The sequence below is a fragment of the Macrotis lagotis genome, chromosome X (genome assembly GCF_037893015.1).
Source record: "Macrotis lagotis isolate mMagLag1 chromosome X, bilby.v1.9.chrom.fasta, whole genome shotgun sequence".
Classification (NCBI taxonomy): domain Eukaryota; kingdom Metazoa; phylum Chordata; class Mammalia; order Peramelemorphia; family Peramelidae; genus Macrotis; species Macrotis lagotis.
The window spans coordinates 98411656-98439392 of record NC_133666.1 but is presented as its reverse complement, the minus strand read 5'-3'; the positions used below and the strand labels follow the sequence as shown (position 1 = coordinate 98439392).

Below are 27737 nucleotides of genomic sequence, written 5' to 3'. Positions count from 1 at the left end.
CAAGAATAGAGAGACAGAAAATGTACTTCAGTCTGTGTTCAGATTCCAATGGCTCTGTCTCTGGGGTGAGTTGCTTTCTTTATCATAAGTTCACCAGAGAAGTTACTTCAATATTTTTCCCACAGTTGCTGTTACTAGCTGTACCTCCACTCTATTCCCCCCCAACTCTCATTTATTCTATTTTCTCTCTTCTTTCATCCTGGTCCTGTCCAAAAGTGTGTTGTATCTGAGTACCCTCTCCCTCGATCTTCCCTCTCTTCTATCATTTATTCCCCCATTCCCCTTATCCCATCCCTTTCTTCTCATTTTTCTCTTGGGTAAGATAGATTTCCTCTCAGCCATTTCTGATGAGAATGAAGGCTCACTCATTCCCCCTTATCTTCCCCCTTTCCACTCCACTGAAAAAGCTTTTTTCTTGATTCTTATGTGAAATTTCTTAGCTTTTTCTTCATCTGCTTTCCCCTTCCTCCCAGTACTTTCCTTTATCACCCATTGACTCCATCTTTTTACTATATTATACCATTTTATTCCACTCCTTCCTGTGTCCTGTCTATATATGCTCCTTCTAACAGCTCTTATAAATGAGAAAGTTCATATGAATTATCAATATCTTCTTCCCAAGTACGAATACAAACAGTTCAATGTCATTAAGTTCCTCATAGTCCTTCTCTTCCACCCCCTCTATGGTTCACCAGAGTCCTGTACTTGGAGATCAAACTTTCTGTTCGGCTCTGGTTGTTTCAATAGGAAAGTTTGAAAGTCCCCTATTTCATTGAAAGGCCATCTTTTCCCCTGAACGAAGATGTTCAGTTTTGCTGGGTAGTTGATTTTCGGTTGTAAACCAAGATCTTTTTCTTCCTTGGAATATCATATTCCAATCCCTATGAGTCCTTAATGTAGATGCTACCAAATCCTGTGTAATCCTGACTATGGAGCCACAGTAGTTGACTTGTTTCTGGCAGCTTTTAGAATTTTCTCTTTGATTTGGGAGTTTTGGAATTTGGCTATAATATTCCTGGAAGTTTTTCTTTTGGGATCTCTTTCAGGGGGTGACTGGTGAATTCCCTCGATTTCTATTTTAAACTCAGCTTCTAGGATCTCAGGGCAATTTTGTTGTATTATTTCTTGAAAAATGAAGTTTAGGTTCTTCTGGTTGAGGCTTTCAAATAGCCCAATAATTTTTAAATTATTTCTTCTGGATCTGTTTTAGAGGTTGGTTGTTTTTCCAATGAGATATTTCACATTTTCTTCTATTTTGGCAGAGCTTTATTTGTTCCTGCTTTCTTGCAAAGTCATTAGCTTCCTTTAGTTCCATTCTGCATTTGAAGGAGTTATTTTCTTCAGAGAGCTTTTTTATCTATCTCCTTTTCCAGCTGGACAGTTCTGCTTTTTAAGGCATTCTTCTCATTTGCCTTTTGTTTTGCTTTTTCCATTAGGCCTAAACTAGTTTTTAACATATTGTTTTCTTCAGTATTTTTTGGTATATCTTTCACCAAGCTTTTGATTTGGTTTGTATGACTTTTCTGCATGGCTCTCATTTCTTCTCCCAATTTTTCCTCCTCCTCTCTTAATTGCTTTTTTTTTTTTTTTTTTTAGATTTTGCAAGGTAGTGGGGTTAAGTGGCTTGCCCAAGGCCATGCAGCTAGGCAATTATTAAGTGTCTGAGGTCGGATTTGAACCCAGGTACTCCTGACTCCAAGGCCAGTGCTCTATCCACTGCGCCACTTAGCCACCCCCCCAATTGCTTTTCAAAGTCTTTTTTGAGCTCATCTATAGTCTGAACCCATTTTCTATTTCTCTTGGGTTTTGCATACAGAAGCTTTAACTGTTGTCATCTGAGTATGTGTTTTGATCTTCCATGGGACTAATTATGGTCAGATTCTTCTTTTTTTGTTGTTTACTCATTTCCTCAGCCCAAGACTAATTTACAGCACTTCCAAGGCTTTGGGGTTGTTGGGTTTTTGGAGGACACCCCACTGGGACCTTTATTCCTCCAAGATCTTATGCTCTCTAGTCTGTGCTTTGATATGTAGATGACCACAGCACTACTCTCTGTCTTGGGGCTATAAGGAGAGATCCAGCTTGGTTATTTAGTAGTGAAGCCCAAACTGCAATATCTGAGTGTAGGCAAAGAGCAGAGTACTACCTCAGGGAGAGCACAGAATCTCTGCAGACTTCCCTTACTGTCTCTGGGGGTGCAGCCAGTGCTCCTTCACTCCACACTCACCCAGGTGCATCAGAGTTCTCTCCCCGCCCCTTCAAGCTGTTGCCAGTGATCTCTGGGCTGGGCTACAGTCATAATTTGTTGACTTTTGGGAGTTTTGGGGGTAAGGAGTTCCTGGGAAATGCTGCCTTCACACAGCCATCTTGGCTCCACCACTCCCCCCTAATATTTTTTCAAGACATCTTTTTCAACAGATAAGAGGCAAAGGGCAATCCCTGCATTCAAGGAACTTACAACCAAATTGGGGAGACAATATGCAAACAAATATATACAGAGCAAGTCATATATTGATATAGATATGTATCTCCTATATATAAATAGAAGAGAATTACCATTGGGAAGGCACTAGAATTCAGAGGGGTTGAGAAAACATTCCTGTAAAAGGTGAAATTTTAGTTGGGACTTAAAGGAAGCTAGGGAAGTCATTAGATTGGAGTAGAGAAGACTTTCTAGGCATGATGCAAAAGAAAATATCCAGAGTTGAGAAATGGAATGGTTTGTATTGATGGAATAGCAGAAGGGTACCATTCCCGGATCAAGAATATATGACTATGATATGAAACATTGCTGTAAATCATTACTTATTATTGAAATGCAAATTAAAGTTCTCTGAGGTACCTCACACCTCTCAGACTGGCCAATATGACCAGAAAGGATAAGGATATTCTTGATCAATGTTGGAAGGGATGTGGGAAATCTGGGACACTAATGCATTGTTGGTGGAGCTGTGAACCCATCCAACCTTTCTGTAGAGAAATTTGGAACTATGCCCAAAGAGCAACAAAAATGTGCATACTCTGATCCAGCAATACCATTACTAGGTCTATACCCTGAAGAGATGATGAAAAAGGGTAAAAACATCACTTGTACAAAAGTATTCATAGCAGCCTTGTTTGTGGTGGGAAAGAATTGGAAATCAAGTAAATGTCCTTTAATTGGGGAATGGCTTAATAAACTGTGGTATATGTATGTCATGGAACACTATTGTTCTATTAGAAACCAGGAGGGATGGGAATTCAGGGAAGCCTGGAGGGATTTGCATGAACTGATGCTGAGTGAGATGAGCAGAACCAGAAAAACACTGTACACCCTAACAGCAACATGGGGGATGATAAACCTTAATGGACTTGCTCGTTCCATCAGTGCAACAATCACAGACAATTCTGGGCTGTCTGCAATGGAGAATACCATCTGTATCCAGAGAAAGAACCATGGAGTTTGAACGAAGTTCAAGGATTATTCCTTAATTTAGAAAAAAAAAAACCCCTGATATCTTATTGTCTGATCTTGTTTTCTCTTATACTTTGTTTCTTGCTTAAGGATTTGATTTCTCTCTCATCACACTCACTTTGGATCAATATATAACATGGAAACAATGTGAAGACTGACAAATTGCTTTCTGTGGGGGGTGGGGGGAAAATTGTAAAACTCTAAATAAAATCTTTAATTTAAAAAAAGAATATGACTGGGGGTAGCTATGTGGCACAGTGGATAGAGCGCCAGCTCTGGAGTCAGGAGTACCTGAGTTCAAATCTGACCTTAGACACTTAATAATTACCTAGCTGTGTGGCCTTGGGCAAGCCACTTAACCCCATAGCCTATGACTGGAAGAGGTGTAAGAAGCCTGGGAAAGTTGAAGGGACTATTACTGTGAATTTGAATCTAGAAATGATAGGGAGTCATTAGAGTGAAGTAGGGGAATGACATAGTTGGAACTTTAGGAAATTACTTTGATCACTCAGCAGAGGATAGATTGGAATAGGGAGAGACTTAAGACAGGCAGACCCATGAGCAGGCTATTGGAATAGCCCAGGCAAAAGATGTATCTCCTTGGCTGTCTCAAAATTTGTGAATTTCCCCATAGAGTGGGTAAATATTTTAATTCTGAAGATATGGTAAAATATCTCTGGGTGATTTTGGTTCAGGTCTTTTTTGAATGACTCCTCACAAGTCTGTGTTCCTTTTCTTGATCTAAACTTAACTTATTTCCTTGGCTACCTGAGAAGCCTTGTTGGTCCTGTTCTTTCCTTTGGTAAAGCCTATTCTTTCTTTTTTTTGTTTTTGTTTCAGGTTTTTGCCAGGCAAATGGGGTTAAGTGGCTTGCCCAAGGCCACACAGCTAGGTAATTATTAAGTGTCTGAGACCAGATTTGAACCCAGGTACTCCTGAGTCCAGGGCCAGTGCTTTATCCACTGGGCCACCTAGCCACCCCAAGACTAGTCTTTTTTTTAAAAAAAAATTTTACTCTCCTCTAGATCTAAAGCTACTTTCTTTCCCTTCCCAACCCCCAAAATGACAAAAACATCTCTGGTTTACTCACAGATAACTAATGTGTATGTGGAATGTTCTGTTGCCTTATGGAGAGGAATAGAGGGTAAAAAAGAGGTAAAGTAGGTGTACTTACTTCCTAGTCATCAGAGAGAAGAACTTTATGTTTTATCCAGCTTGCTTTTCATGGTTAACTTAGAGCAGCAGTTAGGAAAAATAGAAATAATTTATTTGTAATTTTAGGAGGAAATTCTACTAAGGTACATGCTGGGACTATGTGCAGAGCAATGAAGTTATCCACCCTCCCCCAAATAAAGAAGACCCTAGAACTTAAATGCAATATATTATTTCTTCAATTAGATCCATATCTGGATGGAAGTAGAAATTCATTAAGCACCATTGATAGGTCCTAAGAAGTAATATACAAGAAATGATCTTATTCTACTAGGTCAAGGTTTCTTAACATTTTGGGGGTCTTGGACCTGGTAAAACCCATGGATCACTCAGAGAAATGTTCTTTAAATGCATAAAATAAAATACATTGGATAACAAAGGACATTGGTGTATTGAAACTTATAAAGGTAAAAAAAATTGTGCACCTCAAGTTAAAAATCCCTGTACTAGGAGGAAAATTCACAGATTACTAAAATCCAAAGTAGGCTGGGAATTAAAGTATTCTCTCAAGAAGAGTGACAATGTGGTCTAAACTAATCTTTAATGACTTCAGAAGTTAAGGATTCTGAAGTGCAGAGAGGAAGAAATCATGTAGTCTAGATATGGAAGAGAAACAGCAAAAATCCCAGTTGATTTTTGGCTAGGTGGCTCAATGCATTAGACCTAGAATCAGGAAGACCTGAGTTCAGATGATCTTCTGGTCTCAAACACATACTGGGCATGTGATCTCTTAGGTAAGTCACAACCTCTGTCTGCCTCAGTTTCCTCTTATGTAAAATGGAAGTAATAGTATCTTCTTTTTAGGGTTGTTTTTTTGCAAGGCAAATGGAGTTAAGTGGCTTGCCCAAGGCCACACAGCTAGGTAATTATTAAGTGTCTGAGACCCAATTTGAACCCAGGTACTCCTGACTTCAGGGCCGGTGCTTTATCCACTACGCCACCTAGCTGCCCCTGTAATAGTATTTTCTATAGGGAATTTTACTACAATATAGTCTGTGTAAAGGGGAAGTAATGAGAAATTGGACTGGAAAAGCAAGTTGGTATTTTTGGATCCCAAGTTAAATTTCTTAGGAACTGTGTTCTGTGTTTAAATAGATTAAGTTATTACTGTAAATATTCTTTACCACTCCATAGGATGGCAAAGGTGAGAGGGACTCATTCAACTCTATTGTAAAAATAATTCTTCAATTAGATGTAAAGCATTTTATCAGACTCTAGAATAGGTGACCTGATTATCTTGTTCTCTATGAATAAGTGAATGGTATACATGGGTAGGCTCTCCAAAGGTGCTGGTGGGATTTTCAAAGTTCTGAAAGGAATCAAGTAATATTATTTCCCTCTCATAAAGGGAGAGCCAGCTCCAAGCTCAACTTAGAAAACTGCCTCCTGGCCTGGAGTCAAATATTTATAGGATTATGAGATTTAGAGCTAGAAGAGAACTTAAAAGATAACTTGGTCTGACTCCTTGATTGAAAGATGAGAAAATGGGCTCAAGTGCCTTCAGAAAGTCATTTGTGCCCAAGACTAGACCCAGGCTCCATGTTTAAAAAAAGTCAACTCTTAGAAAATAGCCCCTAGGGGCTGGTAGGTGGTGCAGTGGATAGAGCACCGGCCCTGGAATCAGGAGTACCTGAGTTCAAATTTGGACTCAGACACTTTATAGTGCCTAGCTGTGCGATCTTGGGCAAGTCACTTAATCCGAGTGCCTTAAATTAAAAAAATTTTTTAAAGAAAAATAACCCCAAATTTTGAACTGATAGATGATTTTTGAAGCAATATATTACAATTTTAATAAGGAAATTATTTACAAAGTCTTTTTTTTTTGCAAGGCAAGTTGGGTTAAGTGGCTTTCCCAAGGCCACACAGCTAGGTAATTATTAAATGTCTGAGGCCAGATTTGAACCCAGGTACTCCTTGACTCCAGGGTTGGTGCTCTATCCACTGCAGCACCTAGCCACCCCTACAAAGTCTTTTTACTAGGTGGAACATTTCATCTGATCCCTTGGTTCCAGTTCCCTCCTGGAAATCATCATCTTGAAATGTCTTCATGTGAGAAATGCTGGTTTTTCTGGTCTATAAATAACTTTGTCTAGACCAATTCCCCTCATTTTAAATAGAAGAAAACAGAAGAATCCTGCCCAAAGTTGCCAACCTTATATGACTTTTCCCAGGTAGTTGATAATCTATCCTATTTTTAAAGAACTGGACTAGATGACTGAAAGGAGTTATAAACTCTTCTCTTCTAATGCTTAATAACTTTCCTTGTTGAGAAATTGTTTCTAAATTTCTCCTGTTATGGTTCATGTCTTGTTTCTCATTGTTTTGTCCATGGCAGTAATGAGTAGTAACTGGCTGCTACCCTTTAATTTCAGTAGTCAACGTGCATAAAAATATTTATATGATTCTTCAGCTTTTTTTTAAATTTTAGGTTTAAACCATCCCAGTTCAATTTGTAATAGAAAATAAACTCAAAAGTCAATAAATTTGATGTAAACATCAATAGGTAATTTTTTTTTGACCAAGGGTTCATTAATTTGCTGAGGTCAGTCAGTAGAAATCACAAAACAGAGGAGATCTTTAGCAATCTATGCTTCTATATTCATCCATAATCAAAATACATTGCATACATTGAGATTGCATACTTCCTTGAAAATAATTAATAGTAATAATAATGACTAGTCTTTAGAATTAAGGGTTGAAAAGCACTTTATGTATGTTATGTTATATGATGTTCACGATAACCCTCAAAAGCAGGTATTTTCATTATCCCTGTTTTTCAGATGCAGAAACTGAAGTAGGCAGAGAATAAAGAGGTAAAAAAAAGTGCTGGCTTTGAAGTAACAAAGACCTGAAATCAAAACCTGCCTCAGACAAGTCACTTAATCTTGCAGTTTCAGTTTCCCATCTGAACAATGGGCATAATAAATAGCACTTCCCTCACAGAGCTGGCAAGGGGATCAAATGAGATAACATGTGTATTGTTTGCAAAGCACTACATAAATGCAGGCTACTATTATGATTTGTCCAGCTTTTGAATGAGAACAGAAACCTGAGAATTTAGGTGTTCACAGTTTTCTTATATTACAAAGATGGGGCTGTCCAGGGAAAAATTAACTTGGGGATAAGAGGATAACTTTTTAAAAATATATATATATATATTTATATATATTTCCCAATTACATGTAAAAACAATTTTAATATTCATTTTTTAAAATTTTGAGTTACTAATTCTATCTCTTCTTTTCTTCCCTCCCCCATCATTAATCAGGCATTTGATATAGATTATATGTACATATTCATGCAATCATTTCCACATTATTCATGTTGCAAAAGAAAACACAGAATAAGAAAAAAAAGAAAAACAATAGGTTTGAAAAAGTATGTTTCTATCTGTATTCAGACTCCATCAGTTCTTTTACTAGGGGTGTTTGGTATTTTTCATGAGTCCTTTGGAATTGTCTTAGATCACTGTGTTGCTGAGAATAGCTAAGTCATTCACATTTGATCACCTTGCAATATTTTTTAATTGATAAATTTTATTTTTCCAATTACATGCTATGGTAGTTTTTCAACATTCACCCATTTGCAAACTTATAACTTACACATTTTTCTACCACCCTCCCTTCCCTCCCTCTCCCCTGACAGCAAATAATCTGGTTAAACTTTTACATGTACATTTGTATTTAACATATTTACATATTAGTTATTTTGTGAAGGAGGAAGTAGGACTAAGGGGAAAAAGAAAACTATGAGATAGGAAGGAAAACTATAAGAGGAGTTTTTAAAAAGTGAGCATATAGTATACATTCTGATTCTGTGGTCTGTTTTATTTTTCCTATGGATGTGGATGGCATTGCCCATTACATGTCTCCCAGGGTTGTCCTGAAGTGCTGAGAGGAGCTGCATCCATCATAGTTGATCAACTCATAATGTTGTTAATGTGCATAATAATCTCTGGGTTCTGCTCTCATCACTCAACATCAGTTCATGCAATTCTTTTCACATTTCTCTAAAATCCGACCACTCATGGTTTCTTATAGAACAATAGTACTCATTACATTCACATATCATAACTTGTTCAATTATTCCCCAATTGATGGGCATCCCCTAAATTTCCAACTCTTTGCCACTACAAAAAGAGCTACTATAAATAATTTTGAACATGCAAGACTATTCCCATTTTTTATGATTTCTTTTGGAGATAGGTCTAATATTGGTATTGCTGGGTCAAAGGGTGATCATCATCATATAATATTGCTGTTACTGTGTACAGCGTTCTCCTGGTTCTGATTACTTCACTTTGCAACAGTTCATTTAAGTCTTTCCATGTTTTTCAGAAACCATAACTGTTCATCATTTCTTATAACACAACAATATTCCATCTTAATATATACCACAATTTGTTTAGTTATTCCCCAATTGATGGGCATTCCTTCAATTTCCAATTTTCTGCCACAACAAAAATTGCTGTTATAAATATTTTTGCACATATGAATTTTTTATCCTTTTTTGTTATCTCTTTGGGATACAGACCTAGAAGTAATATTGTTGGATCAAAAGGTATACACAGGGGGTGGCTAGGTGGCACTGTGAATAGAGCACCGGCCTTGGAGTCAGAAGTACCTGGGTTCAAATCCAACCTCAGACACTTATTACCTAGCCATGTGGCCTTAGGCAAGCCACTTAACCCCATTGCCTTGAAAAATCTAAAACAAAACAAACAAAAAAAAGGTATATACAGTTTTGCTCTACAGAAAGGTTGGATCAATTCACAATTTCATCAACAATGCCTTAGTGTCTCAGTTTTCCCAAATCCCCTCCAACAATGATCATTTTCCTTTTTAACTCTTATTGGTCAATCTGATAGTGTGAGGTGGTACCTCAGAGCTCTTTTGATTTGCATTTTCTCTAATCAATAATGATTTAGAGGGGGGCAGCTAAGGTAGCTCAGTGGATAGAGCACTGGTCCTGGAGTCAGGAGGACCTGAGTTCATATCTGGCCTCAGATACTTAATAACTTCCTAGCTGCATGACCTTGGGCAAATCACTTAACCCCATTGCCTTAAATAAAAATTTTTAAAAATAGAGTATTTTTTTATTATGACTTTGGATAACTTTAATTTTTTTCATCTGAGACTTTTCAAATCCTTTTAACCATTTATCAATTAGAGAATGACCTGTATTCTTATAAATTTGACTCAGTTCTCTACATATTTTAGAAATGAATCCTTTATCAGAAATACAAGTTATAAAAAATTCTTTCCCAACTAACGTTGACAGCTGTTTTTGAGATGGCAAACTATAAAAAGGATACTAGGATAGGCTGGAAGGGGAGGTACACACCAAATGAGGAATGGTTGTACAAATTATGGTACACTACACTAAGAAATCATATCTGTCTTCACAGCAAAGAAGCTTTTTTTACAAGAAGGTTAACAAAGAACTTTTGAAGAACTGAATGATAGAAAATGTTAGGCACTTCCAAGAACTTCCATAGATTAACTATTCTTTGAATGAAATCACCAACAGCATTTACATTAGTGAGAGAGAGGACCTGTCCTCAACTTGATATTTCTCTAGCATCAAATGGAATCCTCATAAAATTAAACAGCTTCCATTTGGAATACTGTTTCTGAAACCCAGTTGCAATATCCTCTACAATAAAACTATCAATTTTTATGAAAGGAACATCTAATGTCTTATATCTTGCAAATACACCCCAGTCATGATGACAACTAGGTTCTGCACAGAATATTTTTCCTTTCTTCTCCAATAATCCGAAGCATTTTGGTTTGGGGTGTGGCTTAGTCTCAAAAGATTTCTTAAATGCATCCCCTATCACAGTGTGATGAGTGTCCTAAAGAGGAAAGAACAGAATAATACACATTAGAGGAAAACACTAAAACAGGAACACAACCTATAAAGAGACTTATTGGGGACCACACCTATGCAGAGACAGGAACAAGTAGTATTATTCTCATTTTAAAGATGACACAAATAGAAAAATCTGTATGTGGAATCAGAAGACTTCTGTTCAATTCCCAGTCAAGCCATTTATTAATTGTAAGACAGCAGGCAAATCATTGAACCTTTCTGCATCTCAGTTTCCTCAACTAAATCAAAGGGGTTGTTCTATAAGTAGTCCTTTAAGGTCCCTTCTTTTTCTTAATCTGTAACCTGTAATTTAATATTAATATTAATAATATTCCCTGTTTTCAAACAGGGAATCACATCTACAAAGAAGGGTAGTAAAATGTGAAGGGGAGGGATGAGAGTTATTTGGAAGATAGACAATCTTCATGACTGAAACTCATGTGGCCTTGGGCAAGCCACTTAACTCCATTTGCCTTGCAAAAACCTAAAAAAAAAACCCCAAAAACAAACAAAAAAAGAATGTTATCTAGGCCCAACCCCACATTTTACTTAATTATGTTACCTACTCACATTCCATTATTTTATAGATGAGCAAACTGAGGTCTAAAGGAATGATTTGTCAATATTAAATAAGGTACCCAGCATATATTTTTTTTTGTTTTTAGTTGTTTTTTTTTTTTTGCAAGGCAATGGGGTTAAGTGGCTTGCCCAAGGTCACACAAGCTAGGTAATTATTAAGTGTCTGAGGCCAAATTTGAATTCAGGTACTCCTGGTGCTCTATCCACTGTGCCACCTAGCTGCACCCCCAGCATAACTTTTGACTACTTTTATCCAACAGCTGTTAGAATGATTACGGATTTCAACTTATTAAAGAGTAAGCTCAGCATTACAATGATACTTCTGAGTAAAAAAGAAATCTTACTCAAAGAGCACAGATGATACAGTGCTTAAGATACTTCAACAATCTCTAATTTTCAAACGCAGAATGAAAACTCTTTCATTATTGCACATCTCAACCCCTCCAAAACTTAGAAACTGCTCTTTGAAAGATAAAAAACATCACCTTTAAAGTCAACCTAGGAATGAATCTCCCATCACCTGGTTCATACTAAAAACCTTTTCAAATGGGTAAAATGACCGCCAACATGGCCTTCCCTCTCTCTTCATTAGGGATATGGGGGGGATGAGGGATGTGGATGTGCTGTCATCCATTGTTAATAGCTTGGTTTGGTTTTGCTGAACAAATTCCTCTTAAACCTTTTTAGTCTATAACAGGGGAAAGCTTGTTGGACATAAGGGTGGTGAGTTACACTGACAAAGATAAAAACAAAAGGTTTAACTATGCAGCTTACTATATACAGGTGCCACCATGCTACTAAAATGTTTATGAAAATTAACTCAAAGTAGACAGTAGTCATATTATGAATGAAATAATAATTAAGATAGTATTCTTGCTATAAATATGCTAAAATATATAAGCATTTCCCCAATAGATAAGTAGACAATGGAGACGAACTAAAGCTTTCAAAATAAGAATTATGAACTTACAATATGCCCATAAAAATACTTCAAATGACAAATTACAGCATTTCAAATTAAAATAACAGTGTTTTCACCTTATACCAATCAATTTTGACTAAGATGAGAAAAGCTAGACCCTGAAAATACTGGAGGGAGTATAAGAAGTCAGGCACACTAATTAACTCTTAGTAGAGTTATTAATTCTTCTAACTATCCCAGAACTCACTGGGTTGTTCAAACTCTTGGATCCACTGATCCCAGGACCAATCACATGCCAGAAGTTTACAAAAATATAAAAATCTTCAAAATCGTACTTTAGGGTGCAATTCAACAGAATAGCCAAACAAATTATGGCAGATGAATGTAATGGAAATTTAATATGATGTAAGAAATGACAACTATGAGAAATTCCAAAAAGCATGGGAAGACCTAATATGAACTATCTACAGAAAGGAATGAAGCAGAACCAGAACAAGATGCACAGTGTCTGCAGTAACATTAATGTCATAATGAAAAAGGCAACTGATTTCTGCAATGATCAGTCTTAATCCATGAGAAGAGATGATGAAATATACTTCCCTCCTCTCAGTTGAGAGATGGTGAGGCTACTGATGTACAACTGAGTAGTGTCATAATGCATGGAGCACTGAGCCTGAAGTCAGGAGGACTTGAGTTCAAATAAAGCCTAACATATTTATAAGCTGTGTGACCCTGGGCAAGTCACTTTACCTGTTTGTCTCTGTTTACTCATCTATAAAATGAACTGGAGGATGAAATGGCAAATCACTCTTTGCCAAGGAAACCTCAAATGAGGTCACGGAGAGTTGGACACAACTGAAACAAATGAACAATAAAAACAGGGATGATAATACCATCCATCTCACAAAGGGTTGTTGTGAGGATTTGGAAAGTGATTAGCTATACAAATGTTAAGTTATTTATTTGATTATCAAACAGTCAGTCATGGCTACTGTATTGGTTGTCTCTGCTTAACAGTTTTTTCTCTCTGATAAAAGGGAGGATTAAGCAAGCATTTAGTTTAGGTGGATTGAAAATGTCAGGAAATTACTATTTTGTAAAAATAAAAGTTATCAATAAAACATAAAAACAATTAAAAATAAATGAATATGGATAAGCTTTTACTAAATACTGAAGTAGTAATGAGGACAAGTTAGTGAAATTGTGCTTACCTCTACTACTCTAATGTCAGTTGCATAGCAAGCAAAGACTTTGCATTTCCCACAGAGTAGCTTCTTGTTGCTCTCCTCCAGCTGTGGTTTATGGACTATTTTATTATCTCTAACAGCTTTTTCTTGAAGCTGCAAATGATGGATCTAAAGAAAATAAAGCATTGTTTAAAAACATATTAGTCCTCAAGATAGCATTTCAAAAGATAAGTTTGGGTGGACTGATAGACAAAATAAGTGGTAAGCGCTTAATAAATATTTAATGACTGGAGCCTATTACAGGGGAGAAATATATGATCTTGCCTAGTACTCCTGTCCATGGTTGACATTTGGCATTTCATAGTCTTCATATGGACCTCTATGATTGCTGTCCCGGTCTGCACATCCATCATCTAACTCACCTTGGAGAAATACTGAATACTCATAACACACACACACACACACACACACACACACACACACACACACACCCCTTATTAGGACTGTATGATATTTTTTCATACTCTATCCTCTCTTCCATTATGCTAAGGATAAAGGAATATCAATGTCTGGCTCAAAGGCTGCATTCATAGTTTATGGACCAGATTGACAGAGATCAGAGATATGATATCACAGATCATAGAATCCATTAGATTTGGAGTCAGAGGACCCATTAAAAGCATAATTGAGAAACCATATAAATTCTCCAGAATAAATTCTGAAAACAAAAAAGATAATTCTAGTAATGAAAAATGTTGGTTTAAACTATCTGAGGGGTTATACAAGGAGCTAGAGATATTTAACCAAAAAGAAGATTAGACTTAAAAGGGCCAAGACTGCTATTTTCAAGTAGTTTAAAGGTTACAAAGGAAGAAAGATTGGGCTTTGCCTCAAAAGGCCAGAACTAGATAGGAGCAATGAGTAGAAGTAGACAAACTTGGACTTATTGTAAAAAAAAAAAAATTCTTGGTAATGACAAGTATCCAAAAATAAAATGCAATGGTACTAGGTTCTGCCACACAAGGGAGAATAGTTGGATGGCCACATATTGGGTGCAGAGTAAGACTGGAACCTTTCCAATTCTGAGATTTTGTCATTGTGGGAATCTCAGTTCTGCTCCTGATTATCCAGATGACTCTGGGCAAGTCCATTCACCTATCTTAATATTTCCAACTATAAAAGGAAAGGATGAAAAGAGATGATCCTCTTCTGCTCTAAATCTATGACACAAGGTCCTCTAAATGTGAATAGCAGATATCTTTTGATAATGATGATGATGGTTTGTCTTTAATGGTAATCTACTAAAATGTCACTAGATGGCAATGTAACTTATTTAAAAAGGGTTTCTCTTTAGTAAATTAGAAAAAATAGCAAGGATTTTCTTTGATTGAAAACAATATATTTTAAAACATGTTTCCAAATTTTAAGTAGGCTTTTTTTTATAGTTGCCAGACTTTGTTATTTAGAATACTTTATCTAAAGAAAACTATTACTCCTTCCCCAAAAAAGACTAATAAATATTTCTAAATCAAGAAATTCTTTGCTTCTCAGGACTTTCCTAAGCATTAAGATCTCAATTTTGAAGCAAAGGAGTATTTACTTTTCTCTGGATTAAGGAGGGAATATCTTATAGTCAAGAAGAGCACTGACTTTTGAGATTGAGCATTCCCAAGGAAAAAAGGTGGAACAATTAATTGTGCCCCAGAGGTCAAACTAAATATTCACTTATCCAGGTCTACTTAAAAGTTGTAGAGAGGGAAATCAGCTCATAAGTGTGTGAAATGAAATATGAAATCTCTCTGAAAGAGACAAAGTGAGTAGTAAAAGAAAAGTAAAATTATTCTCTAGCAAAAAACCCCCAACAAAACCTTGAGGTAGTAAGGTCCGGAAAACACACACACACACTTACTCGTTTTTAATCATATATACATAAAATGAGGAAGTGAACATGATGTTAACAATAATGTTCCTACTCTAACATTCTATTGGTTAGTCTGCATAAAGCCAAAATATTTTTCCCGCCAGAGGAAGTTAAATGTCTTTCTAGGGGTTCTTGGAATGAAATTTCACTAGGACGTTTAGAAAAAAATACTTTTTTCTTACATTGCTCCAAGGTGTTCACAGGTTCAAATAGGAACTGATTGCTTAAGTAGAAATTATGAGAAACCAGCGATTACTCAAGTTTAGTCTTTGTGATAGACAAGGGATGCCAAAGTCTGGGTAGATATAGGCACTCTGGGATTGAGGAGGGATGATTTTAAAATCCAGAGGAAAAAATAAGAAGAATTATTCTTATTCCATTTTGAAAATTCTATAGGGAAAATCAGCCTAAGAGGAATAGGATGCTATTATTTGCTCCCCAAAAGGCAGCATGGTATAGTGAATAGAATGTTGGATTTGGAGACAAGCATTTATCCATGGCTTCATAACATGTCATACTTCCCTTTACTGGCAATAGCTCTAATTTTCCCTCATTATCCTCTTTTCTCCATTCTTTTCTTCTTCAGTCCAATATATCTAAATACTTATCAATCAATATGATATAGCTTGGAAGATACTGATGAATACTTGAGCTATATGATAAACTCCAAAAGCCTTAGGCTGAAACTTTCCCCAACTCTAGCAAATGAAGGTATTAAGGAGGTAATAGAAGCATGATCCTTATAGCTCTATAAGGACCTGCGTATGACCTAAACTAGTTTTTCCCCTAGGTCTTAATCACACCAACCATTAGTCAGATAAGAAAATTCAACTTTTTTATAAATAATTCTTCATTCCATGTTTGCAGTTCCTCTATGGCATCATTCATCATTTTTTCTTTATATATATTGATCTGTTCTTTTTCAATTACTTCTTCCTTACTAGACAGAAGGAAGCATTTGCTCCCTTTTGCTCTTCCACGACCTGTAAGATAGGTTATGCTATTAATTATGTGTTTTCAGACTTTAAAGCCATATAGTGCCATCAGTAAAGAGGAAAACAAACTACAATGCCTATGGGTTTATCTTGCTTTATGGGTCAAATAAGTTTTCTATTTCTAATTTAGGAAAATAAAAACTCCTTAGCTTTACTTTAAGAACCTCTACAATATGGTTCCAACCTACCTTTCTGGCCCCGTCACACTGTTCCTTTAGAAACAGTTTACATTGCAGCCAAACTAAACCACCAGCTATTCTCTTATGCCATATGGCATCTCTTACTGTTTCTAGGCTATTTCCTGTGCCTGAAATGCCCTCACTTTCTTTTTTTCTCCCATCTATTCCAGTGGCACCAATCTTCATTGCTAATAGTGTTCTTTCCCCTTTGCAAATATTCTTAGACTATTACATCTGGATCTCTCCTTGATTTCTATCACCTTGTATTTTGCTTATCTGTATGTAAGTGTATATATATGCCTATATTCCCTCTAGAATTGCAGATATATATACATATATGGACACACACACATATACACACATAAATTTACATATTCACATAAAGATGTATGTATATTCAAAGATATATATATATATATATATATATATATATATATATATACTCACACATACATAACAAAGATATATACACACACATATATTCACATACCTTCATCAGCAACTGAAGGGGCAATCAGAATCTTGTTCTCTCCATTGTCTCTGAACTCACTAAAATGTGAGTTCCTATAATGCCAGCAGGAAATGTGTCATATTTTAGGAGATATGTGATGCAATGGATAGAGAGATAGGTCTGGGGTTAGGAGGGCCTGATTTTGAATTTGACCTCAATCACTTATTAATGTGTGACTTTGGGTAAGTCACCTATTTTCTCTTTGCCTCAATTACAAAATGAGGGTAATTTAATAATAATAATAATAATAATAATAATAATAATAATAACAACAACAACAACAACAACAACAACAACAACAACACCTACCTCCAAGGTTGTTATAAGGATCAAATGAAATAATAGTTGTAAAGCATTTAGCATAGCATGCTACATAAATGTTTGTTCCTTTTTTTTCCCCACCTCTTATTCTATTTCTAACATAATAGTTCCATGTTGTTGGCTTGATTTGTTGGATGGGTCAGGGTGAAGGGGTTGGAGAAATGCACAGTCCAGAGCTGAAATTACATTGGTGTTGGTTATCTTCCTCTACAGGTGCTGACCAAAATTGCCTTCTTCTTCTTCTCTGCCTCTTACCTCCTAAAGAGTTCAAGGAAGCCTTGCCCTGGGGTCATCTAGCCAGAATTCATCAGATTAACTCTGAGACTCCACCACTATTTCATGCTGCTTCTCCACAGCAGATGCTTCATGCTTACTAACCTGAATCATTTCCATGGCAGCATAGGGTAGAGGGAAAAAGACACAAAATCTAGCTCCATCATTTAAAATCAGTATGATCATGAGCAGTTCCTGAACTACTCTGGGCTTCAGTTTTCTCATAAGTAACATGTGGTAGTAAAACTACATAATAATTTCCCAAATTCAAATTCAATGAACTTCCTAACAAATAGAGTTGCTTAAAAATGGAATGAGCCTGATGATGTATTGACCTTTACAATAAATGATATTTTAGTTGATCCAGGATTATCACCTATCAGGGATGTAGAAGGAAATTATGTTTCCTGAAAAGATGGACTAGTTGGTAGTTTCTAACCCAGAACATAATTAAACTATATTCCCCCAATTCTAGCAAATGAAGGTATTAAGGAGGTAATGGAAGCAAGATCCTTATAACTTTATCAGGACCTGTGTTTAACCTAACCTAAACCTTTAGCTTATATTTTGAGGTTCACTATGGTTCAGAAGGAGCTCTCTCCTAGAGTGAAATATGGAACAAAACACAAGGAGAATCAAATAAAAAGCATTTGTTGATTCCTTATTTTGTGCCAGGCAAGAGGAAAAAGAGAGGATGAGTCAGAGTTTTTTCTTTTTCCTTTATAAACTATAAAAATATGCCTTTAGTAGTAAAAGTTCTCTAGAAAGTTATAGGTGTTCAACAGAGAAGTAGCTGGGAAATACTAGACTATGTGAACCCTAAATTCCTTCTAACTCTAGTATTCTTTTTAATTTAGAAAGACTGGATCATATCATAGATATAATCTTACAAAATCTAGTGAATTAGGTTAGCTGAATCTTTTATCTCCACAACAGTGATTATGACCATAAAATCCTACATTTGGTGGGGCAGATAGGTGGCACAGTGGATAGAGTTCTAGCCCTGGAGTCAGGAGGACCTAAGTTCAAATCTGACCTCAGACACTTAATAATTATCTAGCTGTGTGACCCTAGGCAAGTCACTTAACCCCCTTGCCTTAAATAAATAAAAAAAAATTTTAAATCCCACACTTGGGTTCTTCCTCACAATTAATTAATGAATCATACAAGTACAGGACAGTTAGACAAAATTGATATTTAAAAAATCATATGGGAATTTTACTGGGCTGCTAACATGATATAAGCCACCAGTGTGACATGTCAGTCAAAAAAGTCATTTTGATTTTATGTTGTATTAAGAACATAATGTTTAGAATGAGGAAGGTACTAGTGAGATCATAGCTCTCCTAAAAATTTCACTTCTGGGAATTAGTCTAGGAAGGACATTGACATTTTCCACAACAATTTCAAACATTACCTTTGATTTAATCTCTTTAGTTAATGCTTTACTTGATATTGTTACTCAGCAAATTTGTGAACAAAGTATTTCTGTGATTTTATTTATCATGGAGTCTCTCATGAATGTAATTTATCCATGGGTAAAACCTTTTTGGAGGAAAATCTCTGAAGCTAAATTTTGGTTATACTTAGTCAATATTTTTAAGTTACAAATAATAAGCACTGTATTCTCTAAAATCTCTCAAACAACCATGAAATAAGATATTAAAAAAATTTTGTCTGATGTCTTCTCATGTTTTCATTAGTGAGCTCTAGTTAGTGACAAAATAACAAATTTGTGGAAGAATTAGTTAAACCATACTCAAGAACCTTGAACAGTCTGAAATAGGTCAAGAACTAGCAACAAAAACAAATCATTAACTCATAAATTCTTTACTATCCAGGTTAGTTTGGCTAGAATTTAGAATGTTTATGAGAAATGTCCTCAATTCTTTCCACTTTCACAGGAGTCATAAACCCATATGTTATCAAGAGAATTTTTAAAAAGGCAAAGAATGAGATATACAAAAATCATAGAGATTAATTAGGTCTGATCTAAGTAGGAGAATTAGCTAGTAGAAACATTGAAAACAATGACACCAAAGTTTTTCTGACCTCTGGTTTGAATCATCTTGATGACGTTGCCAACATATTCATACAAAATGACCAAATTGCATTGTGCAATGTCAATGCTTTCATCAGCAACTGAAGTGGCAATCAGAATCTTGTTCTCTCCATTGTCTCTGAACATATCCAATACACCTTTCTGTGATGGGAGTGTCATTCCTGTATCACAGTGTTAGAAGTCAATGAACAATAAACAGAATAAAGAAAGCTCGACTTTGGAATCCCATGAAAAAAGACAGATATAAAATTGACCTTCATAACTGAAATGAACCAATTATGACAAAAATGTCAAGAGGAAGAGGGAGAGGGACTAAGAATCAAATAGTTCTTAGACTATCTACATTGTCAATCTCACTCTTGAAATCTTAAATGTGAGGCTTTTTTTCCCCAGTAACTTAATTGAAGCATAATTGTAGGAACTAAAAGATATCCATATTGACATTTGCATGGAAAGTGTTACACTGTTAGCTCCTATATATTAGATCATAAAGAGCTGAAACAGACCGATTGTTTGTGAACCTGAACAAATTACTTAACATCATCACTGGGATTTAGTTTCCTGACCTAGAGGGTAGAAAAAAATAATCCTTGCAGAACACTGCTTCCTGAAACTTCCAAAGAGGTCCATGACATACATTAAAAAAAAGTTAAGTTAATGGTGCTCACATAAGTTTTGCGTGTGTTCCCCCTAACATTTCAAGTTAAGGTATCAAGAATGGTCTCATTAACTCAAGATGATTTTTTTCTTATCAACATAGATAACAAATACTAAACATTTATTATCTGCAAGGTCCTGAGAGAAGGAAGATAGAGATACTAGAAAGGTCATATGAATTTCAAAATTAGGAGTTTTGAGTTAATCTTGTGGATTAGGGGTCATCAGCTTTTTCAAAAGTTCTATCTAATTCATTTCTCTGAAATCAGAGGTTGAAGACAGAGCATGGCGATCCTGTGTTTAGTAAAAGCTGGATGACTGTAGTACTAGTGACCAACCTCTAATCATGAAGAAGAAGGTATGAAGATCAGTCATCAAAAGTTACTAGCAGGGGGCAGCGAGGTGACGCAGTGGATAGAGCACTGGCAATGGAGTCAGGAGTACCTGAGTTCAAATCCTACCTCAGACCCTTAATAATTACCTAGCTGTGTGGCCTTGGGCAAGCCACTTAACCCCATTTGCCTTGCAAAAAAAAAAAAAACCAAACCTAAAAAGAAAGTTACTGGTAGATCATATTTATCTATTTAGAAATGAAGAACAGTTACTATAAAGGGAATGATACCAACTGATTTTTAGTCAAATTAATTTGTAATCTAGTTTGAATATGAAAATATCATCCACAAAACAATCAAAAATGAATGTGGCAAAATTACATAACAAACTTTCTCTTCTTCCTCTTTATGTTTCTCTAATGTTCATAAGAAATAGTTTCCTGAGAGGAGAGAGTAGAAGAAATATAGGTGGAAATTAGATGATATTAAAATAAGAAATATCAATAATAATAAGTTTAAAATAAAGTATATATACCCTTATTCAATCTTGCTCTACAGCCTTTCTAATATAAAATACCTGTATTCTGATTTCTTTTGCCACGTCCAGTCAACACAATAGGTTTTAGATAGCTTAGTTTGGGATTCTCTTCCATCCATTTCTTTAAAGCCTAAAGAACAAATTTGTTCATTAGTAATTATTTTCAGAGGAAAGCCTCAAGCATGTTGGTTAGCCTAGTTGATTGAGAACTAGACTAGAGTCAGGACTTCGGTTCAGGGGCTGCACTTTTGATTATTTGCCTTTTTTTTTGCATCCTTATTGCTTAGCCCTCAGCAGATGCTTTACAAATGCTTGTTTACTTAAACAGTAAAATAAAACTGTATATTATAACACAATAATAATGGTAATAATAATTAGCCATCTTGCCTGCAAAGAAAGGAAGAAAATGTATCTTATTTTTTTTTCACTGCAGAGCTAGGGAACTAGGGAATGTGGACTATTAACATATTCTCAGATGTGACTTTAGTTTTGTTTAACTTGTTTTTTTCTTATTTATAAGAGAGGGCTCACTACTAGGGAATGGGGAAAGGGGAAGAAGTTATCAGAAATTACTGTTGCATACAAGCATAAGGTATCAGTAACAATTAAACTTTAAAAATTGAATTTAAAAAAATTAAGCTAGCTAGCTCTCCATTCTGTAATTTCCTTAATGTCTCAGCAAAGACATAGCATTCTAATAATAAACAAGCCCTGACATATATTTGCCAAAGCAGAGCAAGTGTACTGTTAAGGAGAAGTGGAAGGAGAAAGTAATGTGGTTTTTGGTGGATTGCTTTGTTTTTTTTTTCTTATTTTTTTCTGACTACTTCATAGAACAACAACTGATGAATACTCTTGGTCCATCTTATAAATAGCATCACAGATTCAGGAAGGGAAAGGACCCAAGAAATCAGCTATTCTTGGAGTCCAACAATTCATGATTTACTCTTCATGACTCCATTTGGGGTTTTCTTGGCAAAGATACTGAAGTGGTTTGCTATTTCCTCAGGATCAGGAAACTACTAAATGTCTGAGACCAGATTTGAACTCAAGAAGATGAATCTTCCTGACTTCAGGCCTGGTAGTCTATTCACTGTGCCAGCTAGTTGCCTGCTACTCTAGCACCCTCATTTTACACTCTAAGAAACTGAGACCCATGAAGGCTTGACTTTGCTCAAAGTTATGCTGGTAGTAAATGGCAAATCTTCATCAGAAGATTCTTCTTTCTATTAGCATAGAATATTCCTTTCCAAATTTTAGAGAAAGATGGCTTACATCTGCCAGAGCTCTTGTCTTCACAAAGAGAATGGTCTGAGACTCCGGGTTTTGATGATATTGTTCTTCCAAGATGAAGGTGAGCTCATGCAACTTCAGATTCTCATTGCCTGGATCTGTGGAAATATCTTCCAGTTCCTGAACCTTTTCTGGAAAACAGTGGGGGAGGATATACTTTTTTAAATTAAGGTCTCCTTAGACTCATCAATAATTAGAATATAATTTAATAAATGTAGCTCAAGAACTGGTCCTCTCAATCACTGGCCAAGTTTGAGTGCAACTAAATTGTGAGAGCCCTCTGAAGACTACAGAGAACTATATAAAATAAGCAGTTACTGAAGAAACTCACCATATGAAGACTATTTCCTCTGCTGGATTAACTGAACTCAGTATGTATTTAGTGGGACCTCAAAGTCAGAAAGAAAGAATTCAGATGTAGTGCCAGACGCTGGCAATTTGACCTTGAGCAAATAACTTAACCTGTCTGCCTCAGTTTTCTCACATTTAAAAATGAAATATTAATAGCATCCACCTCTCAGAGTTGTGAGGATGAAACAAGATATTTGTAAAGTGCTTTAAAAGTCTCACAATGCTATATATATGTAGCAGCTCGTACTATTAGTACTACTACTACTACATCCTTTATACATGAAAAACATTTCTATATAAACTATATTGCATATAAAACTACAAAAAGCAAGAAAAATAAAGTGCTTTCACCTTCACTCAACTCATCAATTCTCTTTCTCTCTGGATGTGGAGAGTATTTTTCATATTGTGTCCTTTGGAATTGTCTTTGGACTATAGCCTTTTTTTTTTTTTTTTTAAGGTTTTTGCAAGGCAAATGGGGTTAAGTGGCTTGCCCCAAGGCCACACAGCTAAGGTAATTATTAAATGTCTGAGACCGGATTTGAACCCAGGTACTCCTGACTCCAAGGCTGGTGCTTTATCCACTACACCACCTAGCTGCCCCTGGACTATAGTCTTGATCAGAGTATCTAAGTCTTTCATAATTGATCATCCTTACAACATTGCTGTTGTTTATAGTATTCTGATTCTGCTCACTTCATCTTGAATCAGTTCATTCAATGTCTTCCCAGGTTTTTCAGAAACCATTGTGGTTAGTAGTACAATAAGATATAGCATAGTCATCACAATCATATACTACAATATGTTTAGCTTTTCCCCAATTGATGGGCATTACCTCAATTTCCAATTTTCTGCCATCATAAAAAGAGATACTATAAATATTTTTATATAGATTATTTTGCTTTTTCTTTTGATATTCTTATATACTACTTTAATCTCCTCAAAATATTAAATGACTCAAGTATTTTACAACTTGAACTTGGCAAGGAATCATTTACCTTCTAATTCCTTCTCATACTTCCATTGCCTAACTAATCCTATTCATACCTCACTGACCACTGCCAAGTAAGGTGTGGGTTATGTTGTCCTTGGGTTTGGTTTTTTGTTTGTTGTTTTGTCAAACTTAGCATTACAAGAAAGGGGGAAGTTTCCAGAGAGAAAATTCTGTTAACTAATGCAAATCAGCATCTGCTCTGTAATTTTTCATCTCAGAGAGCTATCTGGAAGCATTCAGAGGTTCATTGACTTTTCTCAATGGTACACAATATATGTTAGAGACAGGCTTTGAATCTAGCTCTTCCTGACTCTTAGACTAGATCGCTAAATACTCTAGAGTAATTCTCTCTTACCACTAATTTTGTGTTAGATACATTGATGACTTACTATGATATTTGAGAAGTATGTCACTGCAGGGCACTAGTCCCCAGTCATTGTTCTTTCCCACCAGAATCACTTACCTTCAAACCGACGAGTAAGGTATTTCTCAGTCTCATCAAATGATTCTGCTTCTCTAAAGAATTCTTTCAGGTATCTCACAGCATCTTGGGTCCGAGCATCTTCACTGATGATGAGGGCATCATTGTATTTCTATTCAGAATGAAAGGTGAGGAATCACTAAAAATAAGACTGTTACTAATCAAAACAACTTGAAGCTACACTTCACAACCAAGCAAATTAGTAAAGATAGAAATGAATCCAATAAAGTCAATAGGAAAAAAAAGCAGGCATAGGCATGTGGTTTATTTAGTGGTGAATTGGTCTCCATTTGGGTTTATAAAATGGTGCACTAGTCCGATTATTCTGGATAGCCTTTGGGAATTATAATAAGAAATGACCCAAATGTGTCTGTCCTTTGACCCCAAGATCCTAGTAATGGAAGGTCAACAATAATACTCATATATACCAAAATATTTATAGCAGTACTTTTGTGATAGCCAAGAACTAGAAATAAAATGAATTTACAGTGATTGGAAAGTGGTTAAGCAAAGTATGGTAGATTAATGTGGGAGAATATTACTATTCCATAAAAAATAATGATCTTAGGGAATCTAGGTGGAGCAGTGGATAGAGCACTGGCCCTGGAGTCAGGAGTACCTCAGTTCAAATCCAGCCTCAGACACTTAATAATTGCCTAGCTGTGTGACCTTGGGCAAGTCACTTAACCACATTGCCTTAAATTAAAAAAAAATTTTTAAATAATGATTTTAATCAATCTAATTTTGCGTAAAAATAAATTGGAAATTGGCTCCTTTGGAAATACAGAATATATATATATTATATATATTACATATATTATATTATTACATATTATATATATTACATATATTATATTATATGTGGAAGTTTTCTCAGAATGAGTGGTTTGTTGCCTATATTCATAACTGAAGGAAATGCTAAATTTCATCTAGAGATTAATGAAAATAAAGATATAAATTTTTCAGCCACCTAAATTCATGGACACTACAATTTATCCACAGTACCTTTGAGGGACCATGAACTCCAGGTTAAGAATTCCTGGACCAGATGATCTTTACAATTCTAAAACACTATGACAAGAGTCCAGTTAAAATTATACAAAAGAAAATAGTGGTGATCAAATTTGTATAACTACTTTTTGCAGTATTCTTTGGGTCTGGTGTAGGACAGAAGGTAGATATGGATGATTAAAAGCTAAACACTGGCACAAGGAGGAAGAGAAGGAATGTTAAATGCAAGCTGAAGTTTAACTCTACATATTGCTGAGGCTGAATATTTGTTGAATTGAATCTAAAGGAATGTAAGTCAAGGTAAGTGGTAAGAATGGTACTGATATGTCTGATGATGGAGTCTATCATCAAAGGTAGGAGTATATGTGCATGTTAATGTACAAAGTCATACAGGAAGACTTGAATAATTGGTGTTTTAAGGATAAACAGTTATAGAGTAAGAGGATTTGGGAAGGGTATTGGAAAAGATGGCAGATATAGAATTTGTGACCATACAGAAAGATCATTAAATTAAAATCAAAATTTCTGCAATGTTACAGTATTGTAGAACAAAGCTCAAGATATGGCCACATTGTTGGATAGCTGGAGATCATCAAGAATCTAAGAAGGTCCTCATAGTGTAAGAAGGCCAGGGGTACCCTTAGAGCTATGTACATAGGTTTTCTTCCTTCTAAAGGGTAGAGAAGTCACCCAGCACCTAAATATCACTCATCTAGTATCATTCAGGAAAGCAGGCTATATGACAGCTTTTTGCTTGCTTTCAGGGTCCACAGGTCACATCAGAGTGCATCAACTTATTCCTATATTTGGCAACTGCTATTCCAACAAGAAAGAAGTCCCAAGACTAGTTGACTGATGGATCCCACAAAGGTTCAAAGGTTCTTCCTTCTTTCTGCACCACTATAAACAGAGGTCTCTCTGTGCCAATATCATAAAAATGATAATACTATCAAAAATTAATTTCATATTTAATGTTATACCAAACTACCAATGGAAAACTATAGATTGAGATAAAAAGATAGGGGGCAGAGCCAAGATGGCCGTGTGAAAGCAGCATTTCCCAGGAACTCCAACTCCCCAAACTCCCCCCCAAAAAACAAAGGATGGTTCGAGCCAAAATTTAGAGGGGAAGAACCCACACAAAGACTGAGTGATACATTTTTCCAGTCCAAGATAACTTAGAAGTTCTGCAGGAAAGGTGTGTTTCACCAGGATCTGGGGTTGGGAAAAAAGGCCACAGCTACAGCCCAATCCAGTCCAGCCCAGCCTAGAGAACACCAGCAACAGCTTGAAGGGGCAGTGAGAGAACTCTGCTCCACCAGAATTAATGTCAAGTGAGGGAGCACTGGGAGAATCAGGAGAAAGCAGAGTACCCGAAGAATCAGGAGAATGCAACCTGCAACCCCCCCCCCCCCCCCCCCAGACAGTAAGGGAAGTCTGCAGAGATTTCTCTGCTGTTTGCCTACATTCAGATATTGCAGTTTGGGCTTCCATACTAAATAACCAAGCTGGATCCCTTCTTATAGCCCCAGGGCAGAGGGAAGTACGGGGCCATCTACATATCAAAGCACAGGCAAGAAAGCATAAGACTTTGGAGGAATAAAGCCCCAGTGGGGTGTCCCAAAAAAAAACAACACAAAGCCTTGGAAGTGCTGTAAATTAGTCTTGGGATGAGGAAATCAGTAAACAACAGAAAAAGAAGAATCTGACCATAGAGAATTACTTTAGTCCCATGGAAGATCAAAACACATACTCAAATGACAATAAAACCGAAGCTTCCATGTCCAAAACCTCCAAGAGAAATAGAAAATGGGCTCAAACTATGGTTGAGCTCAAAAAAAGACTTTGAAAAGCAATTAAGGGAGGTGGAGGAAAAATTGGGAGGAGAAATGAGAGTCATGCAGAAAAATCATGAAAACCAAATCAAAAGCTTGGTGAAAATATACAAAAGAAACTGAAGAAAATAATATGTTAAAAACCAGTTTAGGCCTAATGGAAAAAAAGCAAAACAAAAGGCAAATGAGGAGAAGAATGCCTTAAAAAGCAGAATTGGCCAGCTGGAAAAGGAAGCTAGATAAAAAAGCTCTCTGAAGAAAATAACTCCTTCAAAGGCAAAATGGAACTAAAGGAAGCTGATGACTTGCAAGAAAACAGGAAGAAACAAAGTTCTTCCAAAAAAGCCAAAAATTAGAAGAAAATGTGAAATATCTCATTGGAAAAACAACCAACCTCGAAAACAGATCCAGAAGAAATAATTTAAAAATTATTGGGCTATCTGAAAGCCAAAACCAGGAGAAGAGCCTAGACTTCATTTTTCAAGAAATAATACAGCAAAATTGTCCTGAGATCCTAGAAGCTGAGGGTAAAACAGAAATGGAGAGAATTCACTGCTCACCCCCTGAAAGAGATTCTAAAAGAAAAACTTCCAGGAATATTACAGCCAAATTCCAAAACTCCCAAGTCAAAGAGAAAACACTAAAAGCTGCCAGAAACAAGCAACTCAACTACCGTGGCTCCATAGTCAGGATTACACAGGATCTGGCAACATCTACATTAAGGGCTCATAGGGATTGGAATATGATATTCTGGA

General features: G+C 36.0%; 1 protein-coding gene across 1 annotated transcript in view; it reads right to left on the bottom strand.

The window, feature by feature from the left end:
* Window positions 1-293: 293 nt before the first annotated feature.
* The window catches only part of RIGI (RNA sensor RIG-I), a 67971-nt gene continuing 40527 nt past the window's right edge, over window positions 294-27737 (bottom strand). The window contains 7 exon segments of the mRNA XM_074201893.1: window positions 294-10523; window positions 13253-13396; window positions 15975-16132; window positions 19481-19651; window positions 21057-21147; window positions 22293-22441; window positions 24119-24248. Of these exon segments, the coding sequence (XP_074057994.1) occupies window positions 10227-10523; window positions 13253-13396; window positions 15975-16132; window positions 19481-19651; window positions 21057-21147; window positions 22293-22441; window positions 24119-24248 (1140 nt within the window). The 3' untranslated portion in view covers window positions 294-10226.